At 41.9% G+C, this 23,837-nt stretch overlaps 1 protein-coding gene across 1 annotated transcript in view; it reads left to right on the top strand.

The window, feature by feature from the left end:
• Positions 1-23,837, top strand: part of GPC4 (glypican 4) — a 108,892-nt gene that overhangs the window by 82,952 nt on the left and 2,103 nt on the right. The window contains exons 3-8 of the mRNA XM_036840572.1: positions 3,780-4,171; positions 16,387-16,552; positions 21,831-21,961; positions 22,055-22,201; positions 22,796-22,932; positions 23,594-23,769. Of these exons, the coding sequence (XP_036696467.1) occupies positions 3,780-4,171; positions 16,387-16,552; positions 21,831-21,961; positions 22,055-22,201; positions 22,796-22,932; positions 23,594-23,769 (1,149 nt within the window). The remainder of the gene's footprint in view (positions 1-3,779; positions 4,172-16,386; positions 16,553-21,830; positions 21,962-22,054; positions 22,202-22,795; positions 22,933-23,593; positions 23,770-23,837) is intronic.

The raw sequence follows: 23,837 nt of genomic DNA, 5'->3' as shown, positions 1-23,837 counted from the left end.
AGGAGAAATAAACCCTGCTCACAGACACCATATTTAAAATGCTTATGAACTGTCTCCTCTCTCACTCTTCTTTCAGACTCTCTGAGCAGCATTTTTCATGAATACAAGCAGTTGCTGCAAGGGAGATCTGAATTCCAATTAAGTCAGCTTCTTATCCTGGTGGAACTCTGGTTTACACTGCTCCTGGCTGGTTCTCTCTTAGCCACCAAGTGTCTTATAATTGGCTTCAGACATAATGTTTACAATGGGATGATTGCTAGGTGTCTCAGACCTGCACAGTTTTTGTTCAGCAGTTAAGATCTGATTCTGAGTTCTAAATAATGCGGGGGAAAGTGGAGATGAGCTTTGCAGCAATGAATGAAGTTGCTCTTGGTGGCTGGGGACCAGATCCTGAATGTCTAATTTGTGTTCTATCCCCCATTGTAGAAGGAAATGTGGGAAGAAAGGTGGGGAGGTGGGGAGGTTAAGGAATCTACAAGAACATATGAGAGTGGCTAGTTTGATAGGAGAAATAGATGTAAAAGTTTTCCCCCCTTTTTTCTTACAGCAAATTATTATGCTTTGATTGATATGGTACCTAATTGGTATGGATTTTAGAATTTAAATTATGTCTGCCATCCTTAAAAGATCTCTTTGAGACAAAAAGCATAGGTAGAATAGCCCCATTTACCAGGGCCAGTAAGAACACGCCTAAGGAGAAATGAGTTTGGGTCTTTTGGTTCACTTGACTTTTGTTCTGTTGACTTCGCAGGTGAAATAGATGAATATTAAAAAAACAACAACAACAAAACTTGTATGAAATGAAAGATTAAGGATTTTATAGACGGTTTAAAAATCTCTGGTGCCTCCATAAAACCATGTGTGGAAAGTGGCGGGTATAGTAAAGGTGAATTGGATGGAGAAAATTCGTCTTTCTAGAAATTTTCATTACAGTCTCATTGCGCAGGAAGGTTAAGATGCATGGCAAAGCTGTGTGCTTTGATTTGAGCCCATACCAACCACTTAGTACATACTTGTCAAATTACATAGCTATTTGGAGAGATCAAATTAGCAGATTTTAACTCCTTATATCAGTTTTGTAGAATTTCTATATATAATCTACTCAGTGGAATTATATTTGCAACTTACACGGCCACACTAAAGAATCTTTTAAAATGTGAAGGAAAGGAAATCAATTTTCTGGATGATTAAATGAATTAGAGTTTAATATGTATACAGCACCAAACTAAACTCTGAAAATATAAGCTAACATCACACACACACACACACACACACACACACACACACACACACACACACACACACACACACACACACACACACACACACACACACACACACACACACACACACACACACACACACACAACCTTCCTAGCAGAATTTGAGTCCCAGGAAATAAAGTAAGGTCCATTGTGATATTGGACAGAGGGCATGCTGGGTTAAAATCAGTCCTGTTCTTCGTTGGATCATTGCTCTTGTACTTTGAAGTAGCTGTATTATAAATAACTACATCGACCCATAGGCTGTTGACCTGAATGAGGATCTCTAAGAATGTTTTATTTTTTCCATAAAATGTTCAGTGTCTTAGCGTTTCTTTGACCTGGAACACTTTTAAGCCTAAAAAAGTAGTGACATTTCATAGTGTTTTTCAGTTAAAACTGAGCTCGACATGCCACTCTGCCCCAACCCTTAAAACCAGCATTCATTAGAAATGCAAGTGAGTATTCAGAATTACTTATTTAATGAGTCATGAAAGCACAAGTCAAATAATTCTCAACATCCTGTTTCTACACTAAATGATGTGTGCCAATTTTATGAGCAATATAGTAAAAATCCAATCTAAGGGAGGACCTATGGTTGCCTTTGGAATGCGCTCTTTTGGATGGTGAAATATTAGTAGCACTGGATTGACACAAGGCTTCCACACTGATCTCAATAACCAGGCTTTATTTTTCCAGTATGTGAAAGCCAGCATCACTTGGCAAGGCCGCTAGTGATTCAAGGACGGTACGGGAAGTGGACCAGATGACATTTAAGGTCTTTTCTCACCCTAAGATTCCACAACTTTGAAGTCTAGAAAAGTGCTGCCTGCATCTCGACTCTCAGTTGAGAGATACTTCCACACAAGAAAATCCATCCCCAAAACCTCTTTAAGAAATGACACCCAAGAATGCAACAAAAAATTTTAAACCTAATTTACTGGAAATATATTTTCCTCTAATTAAAACATTAACCCTTACCCTGAATGCTTCATGTTGAGCACAGTTCCCAGGTTGGTGCTGATTGCTAGTGAGAGGCAAAATGGGAGAAGTTTCATTGGCTAGAGTCTTGCTTCTCAAACTTTGGGGTATAGCAGAGTGCCAGATGGCTGGGTCCCGCCCTCCAGAGTTTCTGATCCAGTAGGTTTAAGGTGGGGTCCAAGAACTTGTGTCCCGGTGGTGATGGTGTGTGCCCATGGAAGCACACTCGAGAACCACTTGGGGTTTGGAGAGAATCAGAGGCGGCCTTCCCGGCTACCTGATTTGACTAACTCTTTTCATTATCATTCCCCTAGCTCCTTATGTACTTTCTGGCCTCCTTCCAGGGAGAGAACTTTGGTAAAAATGCCAGGCTGTGCAGTTGTAATGGGGATTTCCCTTTCTCTCACTGAAGAAAACCCAGGAAATAAAAGGCAAACGGTAGAAAATGGTTTTGTAGCGCTATTGCATTTTGAGAAGATCACTAATGTTCTTCTGGCTTTGAAGGAGTTGTCTTATTTTCCTTTCTGTTCCATGTTCACTTGGAGGCAGCTTCTTTCTTGATGTGGTCCTTATATTTTGCTTTGGTATTTATTACATTTCCTGCTTATAAACTTGATACCATGAGGTGTTTATTTTTATACCAGACATAGAGTCTTTAAGAATGATTAATGTTGCAGATAGACTGTTAGCTCCTCTCTTCAGGGAACTTCCTGAGAAAAGCTTCAGGAGAAATTCATTTGACATTTGTATTTAAGAGATTAAAGTCTTTAACATTTAGGCTGTGTGGGTATGCGGTGCCCAAAAAGTAAATCTGAAAAAAACCCAAAACACACAGGTATTCTTTTTTTTTCCCAGTTATTTTTCCATGTTATCTTAATCTCATGGTCTTACTGTATGAATCCTTTAGGAACCCGAGGTCACCTTGGATATCCCACTTTATACTAATGTCACCGGGAACACCTGAGAAGTTCTTTTCCTGCTTATGTGGCGTGTTTCATTCTGTTTCTTGGCCTCAGGCATTTCCCAGGCAGTTTTCTTATATGTCATGTAGATGTAAGGAGGAGAAAAGGAAAAAAAAATCATGTCTAAGTAAACAGCATGTCTTGAAAACACCTGTCCTGGTGTCAGGTTACAATGAGGAGGCATTATCCACTTTGGTTTAGATTCTTACAGTAAAAAGTTCTGGGAAACCTCATGTTTTAGACTTTATGTATCCATTTTTATCCAGTTCTTTATTTACCTTGTGACTAAATGAGAAAAGGAGGAAGGGAGGGAGTCCTGAGAAGTTGTCCGTTTAAAGTTTCATTTTTTTCCCCTCTCTTAGACGTAGACACACGTGACTTTGTGACATAGGTTTCCTTTCATTGACAAACGATCAGAGATGCCAAATTCCCCCAAAGAAATTCACCCTATATACAAGCATGTTTTCCAATTTAATTTCAGGATTTTTTTTTTCCAGTTTTCAGATTTACCTGAAAAGCAAGCACTCTGTTATTTAATTACTGAGAACCCTTTCTTTTTTGGTTTTGTTTTTAGAATTCTTCAAAGAACTACTTGAAAATGCGGAGAAATCCCTGAATGACATGTTTGTGAAGACATATGGTCACTTGTACATGCAAAATTCCGAGCTATTTAAAGATCTCTTCGAAGAGTTGAAGCGCTACTATGTGGCGGGAAATGTGAACCTGGAAGAAATGCTGAATGACTTCTGGGCCCGCCTCCTGGAGCGGATGTTCCGCCTGGTGAACTCCCAGTACCACTTCACAGACGACTATCTGGAGTGCGTGAGCAAGTACACGGAGCAGCTGAAGCCCTTTGGAGACGTCCCTCGGAAACTGAAGCTCCAGGTCACTCGTGCATTTGTAGCAGCCCGCACTTTTGCTCAGGGCTTAGCAGTTGCAAGAGATGTAGTGAGCAAAGTCTCGGTGGTAAGCGCTGTTTGCATTCTGTGTTATTGTTTTCTTTTGTTTCACGTTAAAAGAAAGTTTGGGAGATGTGGAAAAATAAGTCAGTAGAATTCCATCGTCTCAACAGTAATTGTCTTTTTCTTCTGTTCTTTTCTCATCTTTCTCTCCCCTCTTCTCTCCTACACTTCGTCCTGATACATGTGCATCATGTGGCTATAAACAATACAGCGATGAACATCTTCACGTATCAACATCATTCTTTCCTGTGGTTTCTTTGGTAGCTATTCTTAGAAGCAGGATACGTGTTCACTTTGGAACCTTAATTTTAAAAATGGATTTAGGGACTACCCTGGCCGTCCAGTGGTTAAGACTCCATGCTTCCACTGCAGGGGGCGAGGGTTTGATCCCTGGTCGGGGAACTAAGATCCCACATGCCGTGCAGCCACAAAAACAAACAAACAAACAAAAAAACTTGCAAAAAATGGATTTAATACCTCCATATTCTTTTCAGTTCCTATTCTGCTTCTCCTTCAGAGAAAGAAACATATACAGATAGACTCCACATTTGGTTGTTTTGAGTGACTATGTTTGAGCCTGCTAGTTAAAGTCTAGAAAAGAATTTCACATCCATTACTATATGTTTCCTTGTTATAAGGTATACTCAGAGCCCTTTAGAAGACAGACCTTTCTATGACAATTAACGTGGACCACCTGCTCTTGACTTAATGGCTTTGTTTATAGAATTACCAGGAAAGAGAATGGAATTGTACTAGCAGGAAAGAGCAAATGAAATGAGCCACATTTTCCTCATTTGTAAATTAGAGGAATTGGACCAGACCAGTATTTTTCAGACTGTTCTTTGGAGCCAGCTAAGGAGGTACCCCAGGGGCCTCCTTGAGGAGAGACAAGGGAGACACAGGGTTATTCTAGTGGGCGAGACTCTGCATCTGTGCCTTTATCTCCTGGCTGCACCAGGGAAGCTTTGCTTTCCTCAGTTGTATGTAGTAGGGTTTTGAACATGATTTCAAGGGGGAAAAGCTTCTATGGCTCCTTCACTCCCCCCACCCCCCAAAAAAGATGAAATTTGAAAACCTTTTGAAGGCCTTTCCACCTCTACCCCTCTGTGACTCAATGCCAGTGAAGAAATAGAATATTCTGGAGCAAAGTTATCTTTGCAGGACTGATCTTAGTGCTGTTACCTTTAGGCCCTCAAAGGAAAAGCCAAATTTTAGCCCATTTGGTTGTTTTGAGGACTGGAGGAGTGGTCAAAATAGAAACTAGACAACGATACTAACAGTAAAATATAAATCCAGTGGCTTCTTAGAGAGTTCTTTCGGAGTTAGGGTAGCCATATAATTTATTGTCCAAACCAGGAGGTGCTTAAAAACAATTATACCCAGATAACACGGGCAGACCAGGATTCATGGTCCCCCTAGCGAGGAACCTTACGTTTACCAGAGTGAAGATAAAGAATAGTGTATTTTAAAAATTAGGTGCTTACTGGCTGTTGCACGTTAGCACTGGGGGATGTTAGTGTTAGTTGGTTGGTTGCATTCCATTATTACAGTTGTGTGTGCTCCCATTTCCCAGCCATACGCCATCAGGAAACAATTCCTTACAGTACGTTTTTGTTCACTCCTTTTCCTCCTGATATTTTCATCATAAATTGCAAAAAAAAAAAATTGTTGGGGCATATGAGGGGTGGGTGGGAGCAAGTAGGGAGATGATGGGTATAATTAAAGGAATAGTCTGAATCCTGAACTGCTGCCCCCGCCTCTGCAACCATTATTAATCTTGGAGATGCTCGTGTCAGAGTCCCTAAACAATGCACAGTTAATCCAGATCAAAGTTAATTACATAGTAGTTCCCCTAACACATCTGCCCTCCTTCAGCAATTCCTCGCATTTATCCTAAGCTGAATAGGCAGAAAGGTGCTGCTGTGTTTTTGTTTTTGTTTTTTTTTGGGGGGGGGCTGCATTGGGTCTTCGTTGCTGCGTGCGGGCTTTCTCTAGTTGTGGCGAGTGGGGGCTACTCTTCGTTGCGGTGCGTGGGCTTCTCATTGCGGTGGCTTCTCTTGTTGCGGAGCACATGCTCTAGGTGCACAGGCTTCAGTAGTTGCGACGCACTGGCTCAGTACTTGTGGCTCGCAGGCTCTAGAGCACAGGCTCAGTAGTTGTGGTGCACGGACTTCATTGCTCCGCGGCATGTGGGATCTTCCCGGACCAGGGATCGAACCCACGTCCCCTGCATTGGCAGGAGGATTCTTAACCACTGTGCCACCAGGGAAGTCCATGCATGCCATGTGGTTTTGAACGTCTATGTGCGTGTGCATGTGTGTGCCAAAGAGAAAAGCAAGGACTAGAACACCCTTTGCAAGTGTCTGAAAGTGGTTTCTTTACATTAACCATCCCCCCCTCTGAGTTGATTCCTGGGAAAAAGGACCAGGCTGACACAAGCCTGCGGTGGTGTTAGCCTCCCTTAGCCCCGTTGGGGCCCCTTTAGAGAACTGAGATTCCAGAACCCCTAACTTGAGGGGGAAGGTGGTGGTCGAACCAAGGAAGCAGGTTAAAAGATTGAGGGCTAGAAGTCTAGTCCACGTCATGCCACCTCCCAGGGTAAATAAACACTCGAGGCTTCCCAGTATTGCATTCTTCTTGACATGGTTCCCAGAATTAACTGAGAACCAAAAAGATTGGTTCACCACCAGTAAGATTGGTGGGAAATCAATAAGATTGACTGTTCACCCTTACTTACCTGTGCAATAAACAGTATGTGACCCAAAAGGAAGTAATCACAATTTCCAATGTTGCTTTTGGTATGAATTTTTTTAAAGCAGGAAAGACATTTCTGTGTACCTTAGTTTTGTCAAGTTGTTTGAGAAAGTTAATTTCCAAATATGACCCTAAATTTTTGGAGAAATGATCCCTATTCTATATTCATTGTATTCTCATGTCTGCCTGAGAGATGTTTGTATCATTATATGAGAATACAATGAATACAAGCTATAGGGCTCAATTTACTTTCAGTAAAACATTACTTGCCAATTGTTTAGTGGAAAATACTGTTATGACTTAAAAAAATTTTTTTTATTATAGTTGATTTACAATATTGTGTTAGTTTCTCGTGTACAGTTTCTCGTTACACACACACACACACACACTTTTTCATATTCTTTTCCATTATGGTTTATCACAGGATTTGAATATAGTTTCCTGTGCTGTACAGTAGGACCTTGTTATTTATCTATATTACATATAGTAGTGTGTCTCTTTTAATCCCAAACTCCTAATTTATCCCTCCCCCACCCCGTTCCCCTTTGGTAACCATTATTTTGTTTTCTATGTGTGTGAGTCTGTTTCTGTTTTGTAAGTAAGTTCATTTGTGTCATCTTTTAGATTACATATAAAAGTGCTATCATATGGTATTTGTCTTTCTCTGTCTGACATACTTGACTTAATATGATAATCTCTAGGTCCATCCATGTTGCTGTAAATGGCATTATTTCATTCTCTTTTTATGGCTGAGTAGTGTTCCATTGTATATACGTACCAAGTGTTCTTAAGCCATTTGTCTGTTGATGGACATTTAGGTTGCTTCCATGTCCTGGCTATTGGAAATAGTGCTGCTGTGAACACTGAGGTGCATGTATCTTTTCGAATTAGAGTGTTTTTCCGGATATATGGCCAGGAGTGGGATTGCTGGGTCATATGGTAACTCTATTTTTAGGTGTTTTTTTTTTTTTGACGAACCTCCATACTGTTTTCCATAGTGGCTGCACCAATTTACATTCCCACCAACAGTGTAGGAGGGTTCCCTTTTCTCCACACCCCCTCCAGCATTTTTTATTTGTAGACTTTCTAATGATGGCCATTCTGACTTGTGTGAGGTGATGCCTCATTGTTGTTTTGATTTGCATTTCTCCAGCAATTAGTGAAGCTGAGCATCTTTTCATGTGCCTCTTGGCCACCTGTATATCTGTTTTGGAGAAATATGACTATTTTAAATGTTGTGTTTGTAATTGGAAACTTTAAAAAATAATGTTTTGCTTTACTACTGAGCATCTTCTTGACTTAAGGACTGACTTGAAATCAAACCCTTCAACTAGGTTGAGCTATATCTAAATTACATAATAATAAGAACACTCAAGCATCAAATCAGTTTCTAAAGACGCCAAAACACAAATTATGTAAAAATATATCATCAGTGTAATGTTTCTTTTTAGAAGGCTGGAAAGGAATACTTGCACATTTGAAAAAATATTCATTACATTCGTTTTTGGAGTATGAGTACCAGCTCAACAGAGATTTTAATTTAAGGTGTAGTGGTATGGGGAAGACAGTAAATGATCTGGCTATGAAAAACATATTTCAAATTGAACATGTTGAAAATAATCTACATTTGATTGAGAAAAATTAGTAAGCTGTAACAGTGTGGGGACCCAAGCAATGTTTTTTCATGTAGGAACTGTTGCCCAAATGTAGTTGGCGGGTGGAACTGGAGCAACCCAAGAAATACATTCCTTCTTTTGGTGTCCAGTAGAATTAATTACCTTGGGCCTGAAAAAGACCCTTCAGGGTGGAGAACCTCACCCATTTCTTCTACAAAGAAGTCTTTAAAGTCAACTATGAAAACCATTGTGGTCTTGGGACTAGTTATGCATACTTAACTCAGAGATGTTCACACTTTCTTTTCATGAGCAGATGCCCTGCTTCTCCAGTTTACTTTTGCAACAAAAGAGTTGCGGTTATTTGTTGAGCAATGATTTGATTATCACTAAACCTTTTAAAGGCTATTAGCAGCAGCAAGCTTAACTGACTTCAGGAGAAACTCACTTCTTACTTGAAGTATACTTGCCTTGCTTCAGTTTTTCTGGGCGCAGACATCCAGTGATTTCAGCTTACTCCATTGAGCTTTGCAATTCAAACTTCAGAAAAGTCCCTTTAATTAGGAACAGATGGTTCACGAATACCCTGGTGCTACACATCTTTGTATTACTTATTCCATCTTTACTTGTCATCGTTCATGATACATTTCTTATTTACCTGCTAGCAGCAGCAGTTTTGCCTGGAAGGGTGAAGTCTGTTGTGGTCTTTCAAAAATGCACAAGTGGTTACATGCACCGTGAAAATTAATAGCTCCTATGCCAAAGAGAGTTGCATTCTCATGGTTTCAATTAACACTGACATAATGGGGCTGTGTCTATACCCCAACCCCAAACTCCGGGGACTGTAATTAGAAATCGGTCCCTTAGCCTTGTGATGTCTAAATGACTGTCCTGCCTTGAAAACGATTTCCATTGATCCCCCTTCATTGTTGTCTATTCGCAATGCCCCGACACCTACAAGAGTACTACACAAATTAGCTTGCCATTTCCCCAAATCATTATGTCTATTTTAAAAAATGAGCAATACAAAAAGCTTTTAAGTGTAGATATGTATTCAACATTTAATATTCTTTTTCACACACAACCTTAAAGACTAGAATTGCAAAGAGGAAGGTGGGATATATAATATATATATTCTATACACTATAATATATACAGGGGTGGACATGGGGAAGGTAGGGGTGTGGGAAGTGTCAAGGACTGAATACTCTCAAAACAATAATAGAGCCCTCTACAAGGAGGCGGATACAGTGATGTTTCAATTTATCATAACTGAGTCTGATTTAAAACACAAGACTTATTTTCAAGCATTTATGTAGTTTCAGTTTTACCTACAGTGTGGCTCCAAATATTCCTGAATGAATCCTAGCTTATTTTATATCTTTTGTTATGTGTTTAAAATCCTATTATCAGGGACATAGGAGAATCTCCACCTTCTTTCTTTGCACGTTTGTGTATTGAAATCAAACCGAGTTGGGAAGTTGTTGAATAAACCCTTCACATCTCACAGCGTGTTTGGGTTCCTTATCTCTTTCTTTCTTTTTTTCTTTTTTTAATTTTCTTTATTTCTGGCTGCGTTGCGTCTTCATTGCTGCGCGCAGGCTTTCTCCGGTTGCGGCGAGCGGTGGCCTCTCTTGTTGAAGAGCACGGGCTCTAGGCGCATGGGTTTCAGTAGTTGTGGCACACGGGCTCAGTAGTTGTGGCTCGCGGGCTCTAGAGCACAGCCTCAGTAGTTGTGGTGCAGGGGCTTAGTTGCTCCGCGGCGTGTGGGATCTTCCCGGACCAGGGATCGAAACTGTGTCCCCTGCATTGGCAGGCGGATTCTTAACCACTGCACCACCAGGGAAGTCCCCTATCTCTTTCTTTGATAGTCCCCCTATCTCTTTCTTTGACCATAATTTGGGGAACGATTTCCTGTTATTTTTGTTGGGTGCTTATGTTACCAAGAACAGATAAAAATCTAGACCCTTTCTGTTTGTTTGGTACTATTGGCAGTGCAGGGGGAAAATGTTGCAGTGAATGTATGTTAGGAACTGGAAGAAACTAGAAGGAAATGTGTTTCTAACTTGAGTGCCGCATGTTGACTGCCGTCACTGTGTAATGTGGCTGAAGGCTCATTCTGAATTACTGGAATGAGATCCAGGCTGTGTGAAGAGTTCTGTTCCAGGATTTCTCTTTTTTCAGGCGGCTTGCAGTAGTTTTTAATGTGGTGTTTGGAAAATGCAGGTTATTTGGTAGAAAATCCCAATCTATATTAAGAGAGTCTTTGCAGAGAAAAGGACTTTTCTGCAAAGGCATTTTATAGCAGAAATGGAGTGCAGATGTCACGTTAAATGTATATCCTGAGGAACGCAGGAATGAGTATTTTTAAAAGAGTCTTAATAAGTTAAAAAGGAAATGAGGATCCCTCCCCCTCCACTGACTTTTACCATGAAACATAGACTAGCTCCTAAGATCTAAATTCTTTGTTACCTTACCATTTAGAAACACCTTAGTCAGTCTTGAAAGATTTCATAAGGCTTGGAAGTTGGCTATTAGTGTATTGTCATTATGCTCAATAACTCAGATTGATTTTGATTTGAGTTAATAAAGGAATATTGAGTCCAGACGATGTTCCCTTTCTATCATACTGGTCCCCCAAAGTAAACAAATCAAGCCATCTCATTCTTCTATAATTAATGTTAAAACCTTTTTCTTATATAAATAATATGCCACGTTCTAGTAGAAATTGATCATCTCTGCTACATTTAGCTGCAAGTTTTTCAAACTGTCAAAACTTTGGCAAAATATATAGTTTCCTGTTTTGTTCCAGTAACCTCTTTTCTCTTCGTGTCCAGCAGTGTTCACTTGAGCTTTTGAGTTCTTTGTGTCTACCTCTGGTGAATATTTTTTTTTCTCATCCCTGTAGCATCTTGAACCATTGTAAGGATGTAGCATTGAGTACATAAGTCATTATTAAAAAATCTGTCATCTCATCCATAGTTGTCCAGTCAGATATTGTTCCATGTAGAACAATTGCATCCTAACTTGCCCATCAACATAAAAACTGATTCATTTGGTCAGTAAATTTGAAACCTGCAAATTCTCACTAGAAAATATCCAGCCCCAGAGCTGAGGTATTCACTGTGTGTGGATACCCTATGTTAGATCTGGGAACTATGCAGAAGGACCAGGCCCATGTGCTGCCCTCAAGGTTCCGATAGTCTGGCACTCAAAAGATATACATCAAGGAAATTGAGTGTACCTGCTCTAGGACAAAACTGCCCCAGTTCCAATCTTGGCCATCTACTGGAAGATGTTGTGTTTGTCCCTTAATCTCTTTGGGCCTCTGCTTCCTCATCTGTGAAATGAAATAATAATACTCATCTCCTATGATTATTTTGAAGCTTAAATGAGTTAATACAAATAAAGTACTTAGAACGGAGCCTGGTACATAATAAGTACTCTATATCATATAAAGCAATAAAGTCCAATGAAAGCTATTAGTAGAAAATTAATTCTGACATCGAACAGAATATTTTTCTCTTCAGTATTAACATCATGACCTTCATGATCATGAAACCATAGAAACTGAATAAGCATTTTCTCTCTGAGACCATTAACCCATTCTTTATGTCAGTGGTTCAAAGGAGGAAGGGAGGAGTGTACAGTTTTCCTTTTCCTTCCTTTAGTTCTTTCTAAATGTCATTTTGAGAAATAACTATTTAATTGCTAAGTGAGGTCTGAAAAATCTGACTTTTATAAAAGCAACCATAATTATCCCCTACCCGACTCCTCCCCCAGCCCCAAGGATTCTGGAAGTCACATCTGGGCTCACAGACCCTTCTAAATAAAAGGAAAACATATCAAACGTTAGTCAAGACCTGTGACCCAAAGGAATAATCAGATTGATCATTTTAAGTGGCATGGCATGCCATAGAGAATCAGTACGTAAGTGAGGACTAAAGGAAGATCTTAGAGTATGATTACCCGTTTTGTTAATCCCCATGTGGCATGATCTACCACTGAGTCTTGGGTCTTCTGGTGTAAATTATTTCAGTAAGTAAGTTATTTGGGGACTTGAGAGAAGTAATTGATTTTGAGTGTTACAAGGGAGTAGAATGTGAGTGAAGTTGAATTTATATTCAAAATTATTAAATCCCCAGAACACAGTATGACTTAGTCTACTATTATATCTGCTTACGAGTCTACTATTATATCTACTTTCGGGTGAAAGGTTTGCCCATGGCATGGTGGAGAGACCATTGAGAGCTTGTAATGGAGCACCCTTGAGGGCCTGGTATATCATGACATGACAGCGAGAGCCATCACTGGATCAAGGAGATGCTAGATTTTACCAGAAACTCCACAGGAGATTTTAAATTGAAGTACTGTATACTATTAGGCTTTTTCTTCCCAGTGCAATAGTATTCCTTTGGCTTGTTGACCAACCTACATTGCTCTTTACCGAGAAGCCATAGACGATTCCAAAAGAGAGACAGCCATTTTGTTTGTCCACTGGGGTAGTCCAGAGTCAGAAAGGAGAGCTGGTCCTTAGTGCTTTGTGTTCACCATCCTGAACTTGGTCAGGTCAGTGAGAATGGGGACCCAAGACCTGGGGGGTGGTCTCATCACTTCTGGGGGAGTGAGCATTGCAGGTGACCCCTATTTCTTTAGTTCTCATGACTGTTTTAAAAACCTTTGTCTTTCTACTGTATCCCACACAAGGGGTTTATTTCCCAGGTTCTGAATTCCCTTCATGTAAAAAACACTGCATGGTAGTCTGATTAGTGGTTGTGAGATGAAAGACAGAATTTCTCTAACTTTGCTATTTCATATGTCCTTTCTCATCCCAGTTTTCTTATAACTTCCCAGTTCTGGTATTATTTAGTGTTTCCATAGCATGTTTTAGCTGAGTTCCTTGTGATCATTTTTAGTAGTTACACAACAAATCATGTGCAGAACATGAGCCAGTACTTAGCCAAAGAATGAAATGGAAAAACTCCACCAAACCCAGCTTCATAATCTTCCTTTAATAAAACTCTACTGTGTCATTTGGTTTGGTCTCTCTTTTATAACTTGAGGCTCCATCAACCTATTTTAGGATACTCCTATAAGGCCTACTGCATAAATGATTTGACTTACAGTTGAACCAAGGATATGGTGAACCCCCTCCTAGAGTTTAAAAAAGAGAAAGAAGGGGAAAGGACTTCTTTAGCCAAAAGTGTTTCTCGAGCACAATTGTGGAGTTTAAAATTTTTTCTTATTTCCAAAAGGTCTATACCATTTGGAAATTTCTTTGTGTTTTCTAGGACAGGTCTCATAGTCTAGAAATTCCTACTTGCCTTGCTACCTAATCACAAATGCATTCCAGAATAATCCCTGGCACATAGTAGGCGCTCAGTAACTGCTTGTTGACATGTTAACTTTTTACATTGTTTTCTCGCACAAGTCCATCGTTTCCTGATAAGCATCATAATCAAAAAATGTCATACACTAACCTGGTTTTCACAGGCATTTTCATAACTCCTTACCTCTCCAAAATCCAGCCATTTTGGCAGTCTCACCAATGTGGAACCTAATTTAAGATAAAGCCGAAAACTACCGATGCTTAAGATTCAAGTTTCATATATTCAGTTTAAAGAGGCAGGGACACATGATATATGTGGGAAATCGTTTCAGTGTTTGCTAAGGTGCAGCGCTAGAATCATATGCAGTGAGGTGGTTGCCCACAGGTCGATTATTCTCTTTGGCTTTGGTTTTCTCATCTCTCACATATGAGAGCTGTACTCAGTGATCTCTAGGGCCCCTTCCAACTTCTATGATTGTCTGACCACCTCCTCTCTCCAGGCCTGTTTGTTCCTCTGTCCAGTGAGGGGGTGGGAAAGTATCAAAGTCCTAACTCTCTGTGACGTTAAAGGCATGCTCTTGTAGCTGTCCAGGAAACTGAGCTATCCAGATTGGCTATTCCTCCAGGGTATTGGTTAGCCAAGATTTTACTGTACGTTAATGCGTAGTTAAAAGGACTAATTTACTGCCTAGGAAAACATTTGGCACTGGTTAAAACTGTGGAAAAGTCCTAATTGTTCGCAGGGAACCTTGACTTCGGTGTATACAACTACCATCCTGTTGGATGTTCCTCCCCCTTTTAGGCTAGAGTTCTGTTTGAGATAAGAGGGTGTGTGTGTGTACATCAGATAGGAGCCTAACAGTGTGAAGTTTGTCTCCTGATGGTGCTAATCCCCCATTCCTGTTCCTAAGGCTACTGTTGATAAGTGGTATCCAAAGTTACGCTCCAGAGCAGGTGAAGTGCACTGCTGGACTGCCCTGCATCCCAGCATCTGTTCCCTGCGGTGGTATCTGCTTTCAGAAGTCTCTGTTTGCGGAGCTGGTTGGTACTGATAGAGAGGAATGCACTAATCCTCTGATATTGACTCCAAAAGGGGAGGGTGGGGCAGAGAGAATGAGAACACAGGAACTCTTGGGGAGCTGCCAGCTTGTGATCCTGGCCATGATCCTTTCTAAGCATTGATGGAAATGAGTGACAGGATGGGATCGGCTCTTCTATGCCCAAAACAATTGCACCCTATAGAAGTGCAATTGAAAGGTGAAACAATTGAAGAAAGATGAAACCAAGTCTCATTTCTCTACAGAGGACGCCTAGTCCAATCCGTCTTCGGTGCCGCCTTCATCCTTGCCTCTTCCCTTGTTCATGAACTTTCAGTAGCTCCCTGTGTCCTGCCATATGGTGTCTTGATTTCTGCCTGGTTTTCAATCCCCTTTACTGTCTGGCCACATACACAGCCCTTCCTATACTCAGCCAACCTTATTTCCCATAATTCCTCAACCCCGTTCTAAGATTCCACGGTCTGCTCAGTACCATGTATGCTTTTGTTCATTTCATTCTTCCTAACTGCGATGTTCTCCCTTCATTTGATCATTGAAATCCAACCCCTTCTGATTAGCAGATGTAAACTATTATATGTAGGATGGATAAACAACAGGATCCTACTGTACAGCACAGGGAACTATATTCAATGTCTTGTGATAAACCATAAGGGAAAAGAATAGGAAAAAGAATATAAATATGAGTCACTTTGCTGTACAGCAAAAATTAAATACAACATTGTAAATCAGCTCTACTTCAATGAAAATTTTAAAAATAAATAAATAAATCCAACCCCTTCTTCAGAATTTAGCTGAAGTCCCACCTCTTCATCAAGTGTTCCCTGAGCACTCTGCTGTACTGCTCCCAAGCCTTGGACGGCCTTCACAGAACCCCAGGTTCAAATTTATTCACATTCTTCCCTGTAGGCTACATTAATTTTGTCTTCTGTGCAGCTATTGGCACAGAAGGGAGTACACACGAGGTACCCTTCTAAACTTTGACTGGGGGCTTACGTTTGAAAGGGCAGTCTTGTAGTCAATGTGTTTGAAGAGAAGATGTGCTTGAGTTCCAGTCTGGCAAGGCAAACACAGTGATGGGAGAGGCCACAGCTGGCCATGGATGGCGGGCAGGTAAAGACCACCTCTACTACTGCGTCTTACGGCGATCCTGGAAATTTATTTGTAAAAGGACTTTGAAATCATTGAGCCGTTTAAAATGAGTGTGAGTAGTTGAGTGTGTCTGTGATATGCAACTTTGTTGTTTAAGGTAATTCAGTGTTCACCCCTACCTCCGCCTTCTTCCCAGCATACCCCTTTTCTTTATCTAATTTTGCTCTTCAGGAAGCAAGCCAGGCCTGCTAAATGTGACCCATCACGACTCATTCTTAAGGGAAGTTCATGGCCAAGCCTCCAAAGTCAACTTGATAGACTTGCAATTGCTGTGTCTATCTTTGCCCCACCGTTGTCTTTTTCTTCTCCCAATTAGGTAAATCCCACAGCCCAGTGTACCCATGCCCTGTTGAAGATGATCTACTGCTCCCACTGCCAAGGTCTCGTGACTGTGAAACCCTGTTACAACTACTGCTCCAACATCATGAGAGGTTGTTTGGCCAACCAAGGGGATCTTGATTTCGAGTGGAACAATTTCATAGGTGAGCAGGCGATTAATGTATTTCTGTTGCTATTGATTGCTAAGCTTCTGGCCACAAGGAATGCTTTATTTATTTTTTAATTTTAATTTTTTTTTTTTTTGGCCATGCCACGCGGCTTGCGGGATCTTAGTTCCCCGACCAGGGATTGAACCCAGGCCCTGGCAATGAAAGCATAGAGTCCTAACCACCGGACCGCCAGGGAATTCCCCAAGGAATGTTTTAATTGTCAGCGATGAAATTTTTGTTCGTTACGTAGTGTTTGCCAGAGTTCTAACTGTACTCAAAGTTCACACCACTCTACAGGTAAATGTTCCCTTGAACTAATGGTGGCATTTCTGAAGACGTTAGACAGACATTAGACGCAGCGAATACCAAGTTTTAATAACAAGAAAGTGATTTTTTGACATTTTCCCCCTAAAGGTCAGTTTTAGTTCTGCATCATAGGCTGGTATCCATGTAAATGCTGGAGTACAGCCATCACTGAGCTGTGAAAGCGGCTTTTCAAGTGTTATATCTGTTACATTGCAACCAAATCTTCTGCAAACGGCCAGATACCTGTTGGGTATTTGGATCCGGTGCAATCTGATTGTGGAAATTTAAGGGTTATGTTTCTGTAGAGATTTAACAATCACAGACTGCTCTGGTGAGAATGGAAGGACTTTTGTCCTGATAATTTTAGAGGTCAGTGTTCTCATCTACATCTAAAACTTAGAAAACCATTACTGGGAACCCAGACAGCAATGGAAGTAAAGTGGCCTGTTTCTAAGAACGTTAATTATGATTTGTGGGAAAGGACAAATTATGGATGATTGAAATATCCAGTCATTGACTCCCTTGATGCCTGCTTAATGCATATGGGAATCCCGGAATGTTAGTGGCGGTTGTTGAAGGTGCTAGTGGTGGGGGCTTCACCCACATACTATCAACACCCCAAAACAAACTCAGGTTTTTCTCCCATACCCAGTTACATTTACATAATTGTAGAATTTGAGTGTCTTTGTAAGCACCTATTTTTCACTTATTTGTCCGCATCATGGGAACACGTATGCAATTTGCTGAGGGTTTTTTGGGGGAGGGGAATGCGGGGATTGGAGCCGGGGAATGCTGTTTAGTCTGCATGAGAGCTGATTACCATATTAACTCTGAAAATGCATCAATAAATTGGCTCCAACAGATTCTTGAGAACACTGACACAAGGGAAGAAAAAAAGATGTGAATATTAAACGCTTCAGCACAATTGTAGCCTAAATAGCTCAAAGCTAGAAGACCTGAAAAAATCTTCCACACACAGAAAAGCAGAATCCCATGAAAGGGAAGGCATAAGACCAGCCAACACACACACGCACAAATCATGCCCAGAAAGAAGCCATGGGAGAAATTGTTGCTGGAAAACATTTCCCATGGAAATAAAAGCCCATGGCATTTCTAGATCTAAAGTTGAAAGTTTTTTCTTTCTCTCTTTTTTAATCCCACTCTCACCCCCACCCCAAATGTCAAGTTTGCAGCTCACTTTTGCTAAATTCATTTTTAAAAAACAAGATGGTTTGCCTTTCCGCTTTCCCCTGTATCATCTAATGCACTAGTTCTCTGGGCAGAGCTGTAGCATTTGCCATACAGTAGCAAAAATGTCTGGTGACAATGATCTAGTTTGGCTAACTTTTCTACAGGCACATCAGGAATGAAGTACACTATTCTGTTCTTCTAATGTGTCTGACAGAAACTGTAACTCAGAAACTCATCTTAAAATACAAATTCTTCTACATATTTTTTTCCAAGAGTCTGCAGGTCCATATCAAAACCATACTCTGGCTTGCTTAATTAACGTCTTCAACCAGGTACTCTAAATCAAGGAGGACTTCCCTTGCTGCCACTGTTCTCGCTGTATGTTTTACAAATTACATTTGTTGTCTTTGATGAAACAAAAATTCAACCCAAGTGGAAATTGGTAGGATTTCAGAATCAATTTTCTTCAGTTATTTTAAATGATACTTTCTGGAGGGAGGAGGAATATAATTATATCTAAACTTCATTTTTAATGGGTGTTTTATTATTTATTTCTAATAAGCTGATATAAAAGGCCAGGAGTAATAGGCATTGTTAATCTCCAGTGCTTTTTCGTGGATTTTCACAAGGGTTTAATTAATTTGCTCTGTGGTTATAGAATTCAGTCCCAATTTACATACCTTGGCCATAAGTTCTTTTTTTTTTCTTTGCAAGGAATTTTCCCCCCCTTAAAATGCCTGCAGTTAATGAATGGGCAAGGGCTTTTTTCCCCGCTTCTTTAAATCAGATGTTGGGGTTAAGTCGGGAAACTGCCTTTTGTTCATCCAGTCGGGTCGCGAGGCTGAAGATGTGGGTCTCTGATTATCGGCGGCGCAGTGCAAGAGGAATCGCTTTCCCTCGTGAGGAGGGGCTGCTTTGTCGCCCGGGTGGCGGGGGGAGTGTCGTGAGCACTGAAATCCTGCAGTGGGACTAGACCCTTTGAAGAGACTGAGGATGAGTTTTCCAACTCTGCCTTCTCGCTGCCGAGCTCTTCTGTCCCTCTCTTGAACTGTACCTATTCAACTGCCGTCCACCTTTATCAAGGTGGATCCGAATAGTCAAAACACCTTGGACTTGGCTTCGTAAGAGGTTGGTTACAGGAAACCTTCTTTTTGAAAAATACTCCCACCACCACCACCAACACGAAAGTCAGTTTCTGGGGAATCATAAATTACGGGTAGGTGCAACTTGCTCTCCGTCGCATCCTGCCATCGTGGTAACATTCATTTGACTCCTAGCCACCCTTATGAACGTCACATGTCTGCTGCCACTGGGAATTTAGTATGAGGGGGTCGGGATTGCCGGCTGGGACGTCAGCCAGTTCCTGGCAAGAGGCAGGAGCCGGTCAGATACCCCACAAAGGGAGACCTGCAGCCTAGATCCATCAGAGGCAACAACACCGGACCGGCCATCGTGGGACTCCTCTTGGGGCTCCTCATCAGGGCCGGCCGCTTCTATGGAGGCGCCCAGTGGATAGCCAGGCTGGACTTGCCCTGGGGCTGAGGGGCGCCTTTGGCTCCCGGGCTGCAGGCTCCAGGCAGACCACAGCCTCACTCGCATTCTTCAGTCGCGGGACACGCAACGCCATGGCACCGGCGCGACAAGGGCCTGGCCCCTCTCCCTTCCCGGGCCCTTGTGCACGGCCGGCTGGCCTGGAGTTGACAAAGACACCAAACAGCCAGAAGAATTGGGGTTTATGTTCCCTTTCGCAAACACACGAACACGTTCACGATCTGGCCTTTCCTTACCACTAGGGGAATAAGTAGTGACGAGGTGCGCTGTTTCCTTCCTGTTGAAACCTCTGTGTTTGAGATGTTTATGGTGTGTCCCTTCATGATCTTTTTCTCTGGAGCCAGCAACTCCTCCTCGGCCCCGAAGGCATGTGCTCTCCGGGCGTGGCAGCCCCGATGCTTTCACGATGATGAACACGTTTAGGTTGTGCTCCGCTTGTTTACAAAAGTCCCCTTTTGCTAGCACACCAAACGCATCTTTCCTCTCCTCGCGCACAATGGTAGATTCATGCTGGCAGCCTTTCCTTAGAGGTTGGAAGTGTCAGTTTATTGGCGCTTACCACAATGCAACCTGAAACTTCATTTGTTACGACTTTCAAAAAAAATTGCATTGCACGGACATCTCTTCGTGGTTTGTGACATCGGAACGGTAGTTGAAAGAAATGAGCCCATGCTTTAAAATGTTGGGTTGCATTTGTTCTCGGGGGAAGGTGAAAGGTTGCTGACCAGATTTGGGTTCACTGATCTGCTGATGCCAGAACTCCTTTCCGTCAGCGAGCTTAGGTAGAAGTTCAGCTGTGGCCTGCGCTTTGAGAGAGACACACCATCTTCTAGAAACTCGCCCTTCTTTCTGGCAGCTGTCCTTGGACTACCTGAAGGCTGTGGAGAATGTGAGCCTAACTCTCCTTTAAGGGGAAAGAACAAGTTTAAAAGTTCACTGCTTGTCATGAATGAGGCATCCTTTTTCTCATTTGGAGATTACCTTTCCAATTTCTTCTAATTTTACGCAATAAGTATCAGGGAAAAATACTAAATCTCGTAATCCCAAGAACCATGGATGACAAGAAAACCCATACAGCGCTTTTCATTTAAGAGATTCAGTGTGTCCTAAAAAATTCTAGACTCTTCCAAAATGCAAAAGTGATTTCCAGAGTAATTAGTGAAGACACACATTGTGAACACATGGATTTTGTGCCCTGTCTTGGGTTGTCTTTTCATTTGAATAAAAAGAGGTACATGTTTTTGCTTTAAAATAACTCAAGACCCTTGTATTTGAAATGGGAAGTTTATCTTAATACAAAAATTGCATTTCTCAAAATGTCATTATTTGGAAGGTCATTAAAATTCCTAGGAGCACTTTCATTTGTATTTGCTAACTGCGCACTCAAGGATCTGAAAGGGTTTCATTTAAAAAATGAAAGAAAAGAATTGGTATGCCAGGATTCGAACTGATTTATGTTTTTTTATTAAAATTTCATTTATTTATTTATTTATTTATTTATTTATTTATGGCTGTGTTGGGTCTTCGTTTCTGTGCGAGGGCTTTCTCTAGTTGCGGCAAGCGGGGGCCACTCTTCATCGCGGTGCGCGGGCCTCTCACTATCGCGGCCTCTCTCGTTGCGGAGCACAGGCTCCAGACGCGCAGGCTCAGTAGTTGTGGCTCACGGGCCTAATTGCTCCGCGGCATGTGGGATCTTCCCAGACCAGGGCTCGAACCCGTGTCCCCTGCATTAGCAGGCGGATTCTCAACCACTGCGCCACCAGGGAAGCCCCCTGATTTATGTTTTTGACTCTTGTAAATGGAACATGAAATGAGAAGATCCGTGGAGGTCTCTGGGAGAACTGGCATGTTATTCTGCTTCCAGCCTTAGGTTTGTCAGCTGGGAGCTAGCTCAGAGCCGTACAACAACAGCCACTGACACATGGAGGGATGAATAATCAGTGTGTTAGAAGGTTCCCGATTGGGTTTCCTTGCTGTGGAATAAAGCCTTCATCTGATCACTTCACACTCTAGAGAGCTAGTGGTACATACTGACTGAATGAAGTTCTGTGTCATAGAAATAGATCTAAAAGCATGAATTAATGATGATCATGCCTCTCCCTCACCCCCCCAGCACCACCCCCCAAGGGAAACAAGGACAGTAAAATAATCAGACTGATCACCCAAGGCCAAGCTAATGATTTCCTTTGTATGCTGTATTGTTCTGCCCCAAACCTCATGTTAGATGCTATGCTGATGGTGGCCGAGAGGTTAGAGGGTCCTTTCAACATTGAATCGGTCATGGATCCCATCGATGTGAAGATTTCGGACGCTATTATGAACATGCAGGAGAACAGCGTGCAGGTGTCTCAGAAGGTAAGGAAGGCCGGGTCCTGGAAAGGAGAGGAAGGGGCCCACTTCAGCCTGCGCTGTCACTTCCGTCACGTGACCACACTTATGCCAATGCAGGTTTTCCAGGGATGTGGACCCCCTAAGCCTCTCCCAGCTGGTCGGATTTCCCGTTCCATCTCTGAAAGTGCCTTCAGTGCCCGCTTCAGACCCTTTCACCCCGAGGAGCGCCCAACCACAGCAGCTGGCACTAGTTTGGACCGACTGGTGAGCACTTTGGCAGGAATGGCCGTGTTTAATGACAAAGAACTGAAAACATTTGCTCAAAATGCATCTTTATTTGGGACGCTTCCAACTGTTGGGTCTTTTCAAGTGGAAGTTTTCCAGCAAATTGCACAGAGATGTCGGTGAATCTGCCTCTTTGATTCCCTAGCTCAGAAGTTTCATCCGTAGGCTAACAAGTGGGGTGCACTGAGGCATATCTGGACACCTGCCTTTTGTTTCACAGTGTGGGTAACACATAGGCTGGATCCTGAGTTATAAAAGCCCTGCCAGAAGAGACTGTGTCTTATCAGTGTATCTCCGGGGCATGAGACCTGGTGGGCCTCAGAGGGCGGTTCTAATGAAGAGTGAGAACGGACGGTGGATCTAGGCACTAGGCAGCATTTTTTTCACAGAGCTTCTATTTCACCTGTTAATACTTTGGGTGATTTTATACGTTTTACATATCAGTGTGATCTGTATTTTTCTCCTCTAACTAGAGAGAGACTCTGGAGATACTTTACAGTGATGAAAAAGGCACATGTGTAGGTAGTTTTAGGGTTTTACAGAGGTCTCTTTTTCTCTCTCTCTCTCAATGAGGTTACTGATGTCAAGGAGAAACTGAAACAGGCCAAGAAGTTCTGGTCCTCTCTTCCTAGTAACGTCTGCAACGATGAGAGGATGGCTGCAGGAAACGGCAATGAGGATGACTGCTGGAATGGAAAAGGCAAAAGCAGGTTAGCCTCCGTCGAACAGGTGTGCAATCTCTCCCTTCCTGGTTGCCCGGAGACCTTTCAGAGAAGGTTTGCTCAGTTGTTTAGTCGAGGCAGCATGAAGCATTTCACAAGTAGGTGGCAACAACATGGAAGGCTTCTAGACATTCTTAGGAATTGGCTCTGCTGTAGAAGTGTTGGGAAGGCCCCCAGCTACTTGCAAAGAGTTCTGGGGCAAAGGTTTGTGACAGTGGTTATAAGCTGGTGTTACAGCTGCAATGAGGGATTGAGCTGTTTTAATAGTGTCATTATTTTTAATGTTTTATACCTGTGGTCCTGTGCTCGATGGCCTGGCCTCATAAAGTACCAGTTCTCCAAAGGTCTCATTCTCTTACTTGATGATGCTCTGTGTCCCTCCCCTACATACTCAGTAAGTTAGACAAGTACCCACTTCACTCTGACCCACCAACCTCCGCAAAATAGGTAGTTTTCAAAAAGGTCACAGTCAGATTGGAGAAACATAATGTATACCCAGGAAAAGGAGAGATTCGAGTTATTCGAAAGGCAAGCACTTGCAGTTCATTGCACTCAGTGGAAAATACTAGAACCTAGGCAGGAATCTTTGACGATCTTCTGTAACTTTTTGTTTTACTGATCATGTGAATGGGGTCATTCCTCATTGCAGGTACCTGTTTGCAGTGACAGGAAACGGATTAGCCAACCAGGGCAATAATCCGGAAGTCCAGGTTGACACCAGCAAACCGGACATACTGATCCTTCGTCAAATCATGGCTCTTCGAGTTATGACCAGTAAAATGAAGAATGCTTATAATGGGAACGATGTGGACTTCTTTGATATCAGTAAGCATTTGTGCTTCTAAAGGACAAATTGTTGTATACCTTGTGATGAGAACCAGCAGAATGAAATC

The sequence above is a fragment of the Balaenoptera musculus genome, chromosome X (assembly GCF_009873245.2).
Source record: "Balaenoptera musculus isolate JJ_BM4_2016_0621 chromosome X, mBalMus1.pri.v3, whole genome shotgun sequence".
Taxonomy (NCBI): Eukaryota; Metazoa; Chordata; class Mammalia; order Artiodactyla; family Balaenopteridae; genus Balaenoptera; species Balaenoptera musculus.
The sequence above is the reverse complement of the archived record's forward strand: the minus strand, read 5'-3'. Positions and strand labels throughout refer to the sequence as shown.